At 40.4% G+C, this 12,127-nt stretch overlaps 1 protein-coding gene and 1 long non-coding RNA gene across 3 annotated transcripts in view; one reads left to right on the top strand and one right to left on the bottom strand.

Moving 5' to 3' along the window:
• Positions 1-2,176: 2,176 nt before the first annotated feature.
• The window catches only part of LRP8 (LDL receptor related protein 8), a 171,163-nt gene continuing 161,212 nt past the window's right edge, over positions 2,177-12,127 (bottom strand). For both annotated transcript variants that reach the window (XM_040565447.1, XM_040565448.1), the window contains 8 exons: positions 11,912-12,030; positions 10,330-10,469; positions 7,675-7,816; positions 6,494-6,646; positions 5,630-5,851; positions 4,771-4,839; positions 4,359-4,531; positions 2,177-4,063 (listed from right to left, as the gene is read on the bottom strand). In XM_040565447.1, the coding sequence (XP_040421381.1) occupies positions 4,025-4,063; positions 4,359-4,531; positions 4,771-4,839; positions 5,630-5,851; positions 6,494-6,646; positions 7,675-7,816; positions 10,330-10,469; positions 11,912-12,030 (1,057 nt within the window). In that variant the 3' untranslated portion in view covers positions 2,177-4,024. The remainder of the gene's footprint in view (positions 4,064-4,358; positions 4,532-4,770; positions 4,840-5,629; positions 5,852-6,493; positions 6,647-7,674; positions 7,817-10,329; positions 10,470-11,911; positions 12,031-12,127) is intronic.
• Positions 4,267-6,588, top strand: LOC121073917. The gene is made up of 3 exons (XR_005822007.1): positions 4,267-4,350; positions 5,286-5,404; positions 6,502-6,588. It is a non-coding gene; the product is annotated as an uncharacterized LOC121073917 (long non-coding RNA).

Genomic DNA, 12,127 nt, shown 5'->3' on the forward strand with positions numbered 1-12,127 from the left:
ACCAGTGTGCTGTTTCCAGAGCATCCACTGTCACTGCACATGCTTACAAAGTGCTCCTGTTGTAGCTGCTTGAATAGAAGGTACCGGGACTGGCAAAGTAAGTGTGAGCGTGTGATTTGTTAATTAGTGGTTTTGAGCTGGCCAGCGTGTTATCCCTCCAGTGTTGAGACAACTGAAATTAGCACTGGGTATGCTGTACTCTGTAACTGCCTGTACTGAACAGTGAAAAAACCTGCACTAGTCCATGGCTCTAGCTCCCGTCTTGAAGGATAGGCTGTGACATTTAAAAGTGTTTCACAAAGTGGAAGGCTTCCTTTGATGGCGTGCAAACTCAGTGTAAGGAATGATGGGGACGTACTCCAGCAGAAGGCCGAAAGCTAATCAGGCTGCACACATAATGTGAACACTAAAGAGATTTACATCTCTAAGTGCAGTGATACAGCCTCTTAAGGAAAGTACTCAGCACAGAATTAGTATGAATTATCTCGTATTGTAGTTACTATGTGTAGAGAGTGAAACAAAATATTGCTAATACAGTGTAGAATCACAAAACCTTGGAGGGAAAAAAAAAGACTTCCTGTTAAAATTTAATGTTCTTCTCAACTGGGTAAGGACCAATGTAGCACTGCAAGGTTTACCGATTTATTTTAATTACATCATTGATATAATTGTTTAGCTCAAGGAAATAACGAATGAGATGCTATTTTTCATGTAACTTGAAGGTAGCCAAAACCTAAGTGGCAGAGGAAGATAGTTCAGAAGAAAACAGTCTGTTCATTTAATTTTATCCATGAACTGCTTTCAGTGTTCTTGTTGTGATGCTGTAGCTACTAAAGATGCAAGTGAAACTGAAGAGAACAGCTAAGTTATACAACATGTCTCCCAAGTCCTGCTTCCAGGTTGGGCAGTTAAGAATTAAGGAAAATGCAGACCAAAATATAATACAGTACCAGGTCTAAGAGACAGCAGTTTAAGTGCTATAATGGAATTAGTTCAGTAGGCCCAGATAAAAAAAAAATTTAATCTTTCTATAGAAACAGTGCACTGTTTTACAAATGTATTCATTTGGTTTTCTGTAATCCTTATTTATGTAAGTACAGCAAATGTTACACAGAGCAGATCCCTCCCCCGCCCCTCCCTGGTCCTTTTGTCCATAGCAAAACTGAAACACAAAAGGCACCAAGCAAGAACTTACTCTAACAGAACTTGACAAGACAGAGATCAGAAGCGATTACAATGTTAAATATCATCCTAACAATCTGAACCGTTATTTAAAATAATCAATTTCTTAAAAAAACAAATTTGGTGTTTGACTTTTCAGTAGTTATAAATCTGTAAAGGTTGAAATTAACACTGCACACTGAGTTCATTTACAATGGTTTGAAAAAAAACAACAAACCTGCAGCCTTTTATACAGGTTTGTGTGTATGTGTTCTTAAAAAAGTATCAAAACTGTAGAACTTTCAAATATATTTACATATGTCTGTTAGTTACAGTGTTACCACATATAGCCTTTTCTCTTTTTTCATCATGCACACAGTGCATGAATTTGCAGAAACAGAGCTTCACACCTTAAAACAGTAACTGGATTTCTCAGTCATTTTCTTTACTGCCTTTAAATCTAAAATTTGAATAGAAGGATGCTTGATCGTTTATACATTGTCTACACAGGCCATGAAGTGAGCATTTTGAGTGCATGTATCGTAATGCATATACTAGGTCTTTAGACACTTCGTTCCATTTTTTAGTCAAGAATCAAAGTCCAGCTCAGATTATACTATTAATTTTTTTTTCCTAAAAGAAAAACAAAAAAGGAAAAAACAGAAAAAAATATAATCAGGATTAGCTTCTTCTACTCACTTGAATACAAAAGCTGTGATCAATGCAAAAAAAGCTATGACGATTTCTCTAGCTTTTGGTACAGTTCAGGGAGGTGCCATCCAACATGCAGTGCTAGGTGGATATATTCACTTTTTAGGAATTTTAACGCATAGAATGAAATGAGGAAAAACACTGGGTTTTATACGGAATGACCCAGCCAAACCCCATCACCCTGTCACAACTGAATGAAAGACAAGGGTAGGAAATGGTCAGCTGTGTTAGATGGAATAGATGAAAACCACCAGCTTGGAGAAGGCCCCGTTGGTGTGACTAGCTGTCTGAAAAAAGCACAGGAGAGCATGAACCCACCTTTTGAAGTAGATGAACAGCACTTGCTGACAAAGAGCTGCAGCGGTTTTGATAGAAAGCATTTCGAACCTGAATGCAAAGCCTTACTAGGGTCTTCCAGCTCAGTGTGCAGAACTTTAAATGTTCTAGGGGAACTGAGAAAATAGCAATTGTGTAGGGAGGGGAAGCGTGTATGGCAAGAGAGATGCTGCTCTGTATTTCTCCTTAAAGCAGTATCCTGGAATCACAAGCAAGCACAAATTACATTCTTCAACAGGAGACCAAAAAAAAGAAATAACCGCACCAATAAATGGGTAAATATGAGTATCCTGACCCCTTACTGCTGCAGAAATAGGCAGGATTATGTAAACTATTTTGATCTTCATTGTGTTTTGTTCATTGTAATTATCTTGGGAGAAACAGTGCATATTTTAGCTTCCTTTGTCTTAGGAGATGATGGTAACACAGCATTGTGCTACTAAGGCCTGGCAGGAGAGAGAAACAAAGTTTGGGAACAGTAGTGAATGAAAGGCAGTTATTAACGTAGCAGAATGCTCACAACTTTTTCTTCCTGGGATGATTTCTTTTTATTTTTTCAGATACCTTTGAATTACAGGAATCAGCTACTGACAAAGCTGTGAATTTTTGACCTCCTTGCATAGTGCTCTGTGTTACATCAGATCTGCCATGGTGCAGGCTGCTTGTAAGCATTCACGTTCTACATATGGTGAGTCAAGACACTACCCCATAGCCTCTTCTAAATTTGGACTCTTAATCAGTAAGAGTAGGAGGCAAGAAATTAACTGTTACTGTGTTTTGTTCCTGATGAGCCAGATAAGAGAGCTCATTTTAGGTATCTGAAAGTATATGGCTAATCTTTGATTCTACTAATTCTAAGCTAATTTGAATGGTGCAAGATGATCATCGGGGAAAAACATTTAGATTTACATTTAAAAAACAAATAAAAAATATGCTAAACCAAATTTGTACTGAACCGTAAAAAGCAACAATACAAAATGAAAAAATTGGGCTCTGTAGGAATTCCTCCTGACTGAAATGCTGTAAGCAACAGCTCTTAAGTTAAAAGCACTGCAGATGAACCTGGCTAGACTGGGAAATATAAAAGCAACCCTTGCAAGCCAGCTTGGAAAACAGGAGCTCTGTTATGGGAGTGCTTCATTTATCAGCTATCTTACAGTACAGCTGTTTCTTACTTAGTCTTTAGATTTCAAAGCAAACTTCCAACATCCTGTAAAAATTCAATTATCCCTAATTTTCATAAACATCGTAGTTTTAAAATATATGTATATATTTATATATATGTATATATTTATATGCCTATATCTATCTACACTAGATAGATATACACAGATAATCTATGCACAGCAAGCCAAACATACAAAAAAATAAATACTCTCACCCCTCTACTATATTTACAGATCAGATCTTATAATCCAGGTTTTGTTAATAAATATTTCTAAACTGCCTGTACAGAATTTGTTTTACTTATGTTGATGGATAGCCACAAAGCATATTCAATATATTTACAAAATATCTATAAATATAGTCTTAAAATAAAGCAATAGCTACTGAACCTTCAGCCTGGCTGGTTATGTACATTGAGTTAGTAGCTCAGCAGTTGCTTATTGACTATCACAAATGGGTAGTGCAACAAGTTAAAATGTGTATAAAAGATTATACATACAAAACTCTCACATCCTTTGGATGTTTGCTGTTCATTATAACTTTGTGGTTACCCTTCTGCAACATAAATAACGATTAAAAAGAAGAAGCAGGTTTTGTGATCCAAAGCAAATTTGTTCAGTGCGTTCTGTTTGGAGCAGCAACTGTATCCTCATGGCAAGCCGTCATCTTCTAGGCTTAATGCTACACGCTGTGAAGGAAGAAAAACACACTTAAGGAGGAAGTTTTGACTTGTGAATTTTGATGCATTAGCAACAGTATCAGAATTTGGTTCTAAGTTGGGTTTCCTGTTAAAAATCTCATACACTGCATAATGCTGCCTATAAATCTAGGCTTCTGCTTATTCTGTGATTATTGAAATATTAAAAAGTTCTGGTTTTTGTCATTATATGTCAAATAACCAGCAATGGAATCAGCTGGAGATAATTCTGTATATAATCCCTCAACAAAATTAGTCACTGTCAGCAAGTTCCTCAGGTACTTACTGCTGGGTAGACATGTCCAATTTGGGCAGTCCGCCCAATGTGGATTTCATCTTCATCTTCCTCTTCTGTGGTCTTCCTATATACTGGATTATCAAAATTCATGCTTTTAGTATTCTTCCGTTTCCAGTTTCTCCAGATGAGGTATCCCCCCATGCACAGCAAGCCAATAACCACTGAGGAAAGGGGAAAGAAACTGCCGTTAGCTAGGTTAGCTAGTTCTGTGGGGAGAGCAGTAATCTGTTGGGATGCTCCCATCTAAGTATCTGTTCTTGTACAACTGTCTGAAAGCCAGAACACTTTGCCGCATTTCAGCAGTTCCTCTACTCCTTCACAAGTCCTCAAAGTCAGAGGAGTCTATTTACGCAAACTTTGAAGGAGACCATACTGAAATATTAAAATCAAATCAGCTTACCAACAGGAACGACAATTCCAACAACAGCTGCTGTCACAGTTGAATCAAAGCCTTGACCATTATTTGAATCTGCAATTACAAAAGTATTGCTGATCATTTCACTTGTTCACTGGCTTTGAAATCATATCTGAAGAATGTTTTATGTTAGTAACTGTGTTTTTCTGCCTATCGGGAAGTTTTTGTTATCAAAGAGTTTACAAAAAATTTTGCAATAAAATAATCAGGGAGAAGGATGAAAAGAAAAGCAGGTACACACAAATCTGGGCTGGGCTGAGCTGTTTCTTCTTAGGAATGAAAACCTATTAAATACCTTCAAACATAGACAATTAAAGAACTTAGCTCCGATTGGTTAATTAATACATTTGAAAGGATATTTGCACAAACAGTACTTAGGAGAATTAATTTTAGAAATCCGATTCTGCTTTCCTACATGCAGTACACAGTGTACTGAATCACTATTATTCCAAATAGGCATCCTAGTTAAACAGGGATGATTTATTTTTTTAGTTTTCCAGATGCAATCCATACTTAGGCATGCAGCACTACCAGCAACACTGAAGCTGAACTAGTGGCAGGAACAGGGCAAGGACTAGTATGAATTTGCAGGACCTCATCTCCAGAGTCAGTTTTACAGGTATGGGTTGAAAGCCTGCCCTTAAAATCCTGACCGAGTGGAATCACATCAGCTATGGTAACAGAGGAGTCTGCATAAAGAACATCTAATTCTCTTGCTACACAACAGGATGGGCCTGCATCTGACCTGTTTATAGCTCAGCTGCTAGGTAAGGTCTCTGATGGTACATTAGTTTTTGTGATACTGTATATATTGAAAAAGAAAAGAGGAATCTAATTCTCTTACAGTGTTGTGATAAATTGCTGTTTCCAGTGGTCATCTCAGAATCTATCAGGATGGACGGGGTTGGATGAAAACTTGAGGTGGTAACTGTAGCTTCTGATACAGCTTTGGGGATGACTTCAGTGGTGGTATTGGCACTGCCAGGAGGGGTCATGGTGGAAGCAGTGGCAGTATGCGATGCTGTGGTTGTAGAAACCAGTACAGTAGCTGAAGTAGTTGGAAGATCTGAAAAGCAAAAACAAACATGAAATTTAGTAAAAATAAATACACAAAATCACACATGGTGATGTAAATCTGGGGAATACTGTGATGTTTACTGGTTAGGAACAGAAACAGAATTCCAAATCTGTTTGCCACATAGAGCACTGATAGTTCTTTACCGGCAGCTACCTGAAATCAAGCTTAATTTATTAATAGCAATAAAGTTCTTTGGCTAGAAGATAGTTGAGAAGTTAAAAGAAAAAACAAAACTTGTTTTTGGGAAGGTACTGAACTTGAACCAGGAACTATTTGCATATTAGGGAAAATTATAGTGTAATCACCAGACTCATCGGCAATGAACGTGGCCTTTCCAGATCCAGTTTCTATAGGGCACTAATGTGGTGAATTTTTATGATTTATTGGCCGTTCACTCTTTTAGTCCTAGGCATCATCACTTTTTTTCCCTCTTTCCACTCTATTTTCTCCTGATTATGCTTTTAAAAAAATAATGCAGGTTTTCAATAAAGAACAGCACAATGCTGTGTTCAGAAGTCAAACTATGTGGAACACAAAAGCTAATGGTTGTGTTCCACCATCAGGAACATGTACTTTCACTGTAAGTATGATTTTACTAGGACAGCACAACAGCAATGTCATTGTATTTACCTTTGTAGCATTTTTTCATGTCTGGACCCAGCCGCATATTGTCAGGACAGGCACACGTATACTTGGGAGAATGGGGAGAGATCTGAGGTGCAGGAAGACACAAATATTCACAGCCTCCATTTGGCTGGGGGCTGAGCTCACAGGAATCTGGAGCTATTCAAAGATGGAAGAAAAGAGAAATTATTTTCCTAATTTTTCATTTTTTGTTCTTGGCAAAGAAACATCAGGTCCTCTAAGAAGACTCTCTTCCACTCCCTACCTCAATTAATTGGTCTGCTTAAACATCTTTACAGTTTGGAGTGAAATCTTACATACTACTATAGTGAATAAAAGTTTAAATGGCTTCGTGTGGCTCTGTTTGCCTTCTTGATCAAACGTACTCATTCACAAGCCAATAGTTCAAAGTGCTACACAGTAGAGATGACATTTGAATGGCTTACTGATTACCACTAATAATTATTTGGAACATTCACAGACTGATGCTGCTGAACTAGGAGAGCAGCCTTTGCCCAGCTGTACATCCTCTCACAATTAACAGCAGGCAGAAGTAAGCCATTTTTTCTCATTGAACTTTCTCATGTAGTTTCAGTTATCCTGTGTCAGAAATTGGCTTCCTGTTGTTCTAAGGCAATTTGTTCTAGCAGTTGCTTAAGATTCTAAAGACACATACACAACATGTGTTGCCTGATATACACAATCTTCATTCTAAAAAGTTCACTTAATGAGTGCTGTGAAAATGGCCAGAGCTTCAGTGCTGGCTGTGAGGACCTCAAGGGAATGAGGCAGCTCTCCCCAGCTGCCAGACGACTGCACTGCAGTCTGTGCCACTGCAGCCTCACCACTACGGCTAGCAAAGCCAGCGGTGAGTGCCACTCCTCATGCTCACCTTGCTGTAATACTTCCAGACTGCAGCACAGCCCAAACAGATAATGAATGGCACACATCTGAGTGATAAGAGTAACTCTGTTACCAAAGATGCTAATTAAACAGCTATTAACAAATCGCAGGCTTTTCAATAAGTGCTGCTGCGGAAATAATTACACAGGAACTTCAAACATCAGGCATTGATTTCACACTATTACCTGTGCTTTTTCTCTCATCAAGAACCATCAGGAAGCATTTCATTTACTAGCTCAAATAAGTCTGATACAAGGCCACGAGACCCTGAGGACATGTCTTACCTTTGGGCTGCTTTAATTCATGAAATACCACGATGTCATGAGGATTATTGAGATTTTCTGCTAAAACAGAGATGTCCAAGCCATTCAGTCTGTTTGCACTGAAGATTGCTTCATTCTCCAGGTCAGTCCAGAACACTCTGTCCTGCAGGAAGTGCATAAAAATTCTGACCTGACCCTGCTCAAATCCAATTCATACTCAATTAAACTCCAGTAATCACAAAATCAATCCATTGCTCTCCTGCCTTGGGACACCTCTGATTCATGGTAGTTTTACCTGCAGTTTTTTTCTTTCAAATACTGTTATCTCTAATGGTTAAAAGCACAGCATTTGTACAGTGGTTATAGGAGTGCTCAGTAAATTGAGTAGCTATGAGACTGAGATGAGGGTGCAGGAATTTGGTTACACACAGATTTGCATCCATTCTGATTCTGAAACTTTTTTTTTTAAATCAAGGTGGACTAAAATCAGAACCAAAGGGCTACACTACAAACTTCTGCTATCTGTGCTGATTTTTTTTCTCCTTTACAAAGATAAGACCTGCGTGAAACAGGTGTCTGTGAAGAAGCCTGTCCTATGATCACACCTGGAAGATAAGTATCTATTTCTTTTTTGTATTAGTATCTTTGGTAAGGCCCGCTGTGACTGAAGATGCAAAATACCTGGTCAAGGAGGTATACAGGATTGCAGTTATCAAACAGTAATTAGTTGCTCAGTTAGAATTTATCTATATATGGTGCTGCATGCTAAAAAAACACGTGCATTTCAGTAAGGAAAGACACATTTCTGGAGAACAAGGGCAAACTACCAAAAGCAAAAGGATTGTCTTTTATTCTAACTGGCCATTCAGACAAGGAAAGGCGTACGGAGTTTAAACAATGCAAGAGGTCCTTCCAAACACTGCTGATTCAGGACAAAACTACAGAGCAGCAACTTCCTGGGGAAACCTGTGCCCCAATTCAGATGCCTAGATCTCACACACATTGCATAGGAGGAAAAAGGATTTTCAGGAAGAGGGTTTTGCTGTGTCAAAAGCCTGCCTAGTTCAGTGAAATGAAAAGACACGAAAGAAAAGGAAAGGAGGTTGTGACAGACACCTTAACAGGGACCCAAACAGACACCTTTCCCTACTACAACTTACCTGGAGCTGGGTGCCAAAGTTCAAGCTTTTGTTCCCATATTTATTTAAATATTCACACAAAGGGGCTTAGCTACAATAGAGAAGACTTCACTGCCCCAGGCTAGTGATGCTTGGCAATCCTCTGCCAGGGTGCGGAAGGGCTGCATTGTCTCTCTGCTTCCACCCAGGCAAAGCAGGGATTTGCATTATGTCTTCCATACCCCTGGAGTACTCCTGGGATTTGAACATACACTTTAAATCTTAGGCATGAGATAGGAACTGCAAGGAAGCAGCCCTGGGCCCTGCCACTTGGTAGCTGTGTGTAAACCACTGGCAGAAGTGGGGAAGCCTATTTATGTAGTGATTTCTGTGGGTTCAGGTCCTAGTTCTTCCCTCATGAAATCTGAGGATCTGAACATTTAAATATTGCACTGCTCTTAAGTATTACTCTCTTTAATGCCAAGTAAGGCTGCAGTGGGACGCAGTGGGACACTGAATGGTACAAGAGTACTGAATCTACAGGAGTAATTGGGTTTTCAGTGGAATATAGTAAAGCAGAGGCTGGAAGCCTAATGCCTTTGTGAAAATAGGCGTATGTCTTTGTAGGATCAGAGCTGTAATTGTTTGGCAAGGGACATTTCTCTGATGTGTGGCAGGGTTTTTGTGTCATAACTGAAGCAGTTCAGCTTGAACGAGAATTATCTGACTTTTCCTGAACTAGGTGAACAAAAACACCTTTTTAATGCCAAATCCCTGAACCCAGCAATGCACTGTTGCACAGTGACTGCAGGGGGAGCCCGGCGAGTGCCTTGCTGGCACAGATACTCCCAACTGAAGCCTTCAGACCCCTGAGACAGGTGAGCACATTTCTGAGGATACTTCTGCAGATACTGAGATGGGCAGAGGAAACATGGAAACAATCAACCTGCAAGGCCAACGCTGCAAGATTTAAGAGGCCGTCCTCCCCTGAGGATTCTGTTAGCACTGGAAAGCGCAACACAAGCATGCAGACGTGGTGTGAAACAAAGATGCTGAGAACAGCACAGTGCTTGGCAGCAGGCGGAGAGGCTGCTCTGAGCCCATGCAGCTCCTTTCAAAGTCTGACTTGTCAAAAGACACAGGACATGCTGCAATGGCACTCAGTGAACAGTCGTCCCACCTGCTGATCACAGTAAGTGCCTTCTCCTGTCCCTCACTAATAGTTCTGGCCTTTGCATGGACAGTTGGCTCAATTCAAATCAAGGGAAAGCCACTACCATTTTCCAGTTACGTGGAAGGCATTACTCCAGGCACCACCTGCCCTCACGGAGTCACTCATACTCCATTAGGTAAAAGCATGAGACAATGCACTGCTCCTGATTAAGGGCTTTGGAAAACAATTTTCCCTGCTGAACCCACACCAGGTTAATCAGTTTCTATAGCAGCGAACGCCCTCACTGAGCTTTCTGTGCTATGCAAAAGGCAAAGCTTTCAATCAAGAAGAGCTTTGAGACCTCTTGCAGACTCAGTCTGTTATGTATCCGCTCTTGACTCTTACCTCAAACACTGCTAAGCCGAAAGGATGGCTCAGATCATCAACAGAGGAGATCAGAACTTTTCTGTTGCTGCCATTGAAATCAATGCAGGACAGTGAATGCAATTTGGAGTCTACCCAGTAGAGACGCTGATTCAGCAAATCTGAGAAGTAAAACACAATGAAACAAAATTACACACAGCTCCTGCAACTCTTTTTCTCTTGCCCAGCATGTTTTTCCTGCTGGCAGCATGACTAATCTCTTTATTATTGGGCCTTTTTTTTTTTAACACTAGTTCTGATTTTGATTCAGTGCCCAGATATGCTGGGATAAGACCTTATAAGTAAGATTAAAAAGGAGGAACATTCTGGTGTGTGTGTGTGTGTGCCTGGCTAACAGCTTTCTACAATGAGGTTCTTTTGTTACTGGGAGGAGTGGGGCTTCTAGCACTTTGGGCTTCCCAGAGGTGCCCCATCAGTGTCTCTCAGGGAGCAAGAGGCTTCATCGCTTAGGGCTATTCAGTTCTTGGCCTCTTGCTGGAGAACGATGTCTGAGATTCAAATGAAGCATCCCTCTGAGGGAGCCGTGCGATTTACATATTCTCTGTGATGAAGTCCTGGGTTTCAGAAGTCCTTGTGCTGCAGGCTGAGGGAATGCTGGTGGTGGGAACATTCCTACCACAGCCAGACAGATTTTGGGGAAGGTGCAGGTAAGAGTGGGAGGGAAGGATCTGATGCTATTTAGAAGGCTATGAAATTAATTTCTTTTCCTGGAACAAATCCAGTTATTTTGGATGAGATTCACTAAACTAAGTGCAAGTAGATGAGTGCCAACAAACAAACAACAGCAAAAAAAGAAAAACCAGAATTCTGTAATTAAACAAGCTATTAATTTCTTAGATACTAAAGAATAACGTTATTCATTCACAGCAGTAGCACTTCAACCATACGTGATGGTAGTAACATTTTATCTTATGTCCTTTTTACGGCCAGAATTTTCAAACATCAAGCAGAGAACCTCGTATCTGTACGGTGTTAAACATATATGGCTGCAGCTCCAGATGAGGCTGTCCCCTGCTGCCCCAAGAGTGCAAGAAAATGTCCTTTCCACTTCCACAGCTTGGTGCAGCAGTGAGAATGACCCTCTGTGTGCCAGCAGGATGCAGGGTATGGGCTGAGACGGGCTCTGTCTCGCTGCTCCCATCCAGAGAGGCTGGGCAGCCACGTTGACAGGGAACAGGTTCTGTATGCTGGGTCTCTTTTCTTGGTGTTCCATGCATTAAGCAGTCCAATGAATTACCTTGGCATTGTCTCTGAGACAAGACCAGAGAAACCACTCCCAAAATTTCCCTTTGTCTTAAAACACACCTAAAAGCAACTCAAGGCTGCTGCGTTATGAGGTACGATACGAGGACTGCGGCAACACTTACCACCTATGCTTGCTACTGAACCAAAATCACTCATGTTGAAGAATACTGAGCGACGGAGAATTTCCAGATTTTTGTCTGCAGGTGCCTTTACAAATTTACAGTTTTGTTTTCCTACTTAACAGAAATGAATTTACAATAGCCACAGTGGATAGCGTAGCTCTAATCTGGGCACTTACCAAGCGTGATGCCATTTGGCCACTCGATGTTGTCAGCCACCAGCACTCGCCGCCCCACGCCATTGAGGCCTGCTTTCTCAATCTTAGCTTTGTCTCCCCAGTCAGACCAGTACATGAACCTGAAAGAAACAGATGCAAGAAAACAGTAAATTGGAACCAAAGGTAAGAAATCTGCGCGATTGATCTGAGTAGGAGTTGCAGTGTTCTCTGCTTGAT

The sequence above is a fragment of the Cygnus olor genome, chromosome 8 (assembly GCF_009769625.2).
Source record: "Cygnus olor isolate bCygOlo1 chromosome 8, bCygOlo1.pri.v2, whole genome shotgun sequence".
NCBI classification, from domain to species: Eukaryota; Metazoa; Chordata; class Aves; order Anseriformes; family Anatidae; genus Cygnus; species Cygnus olor.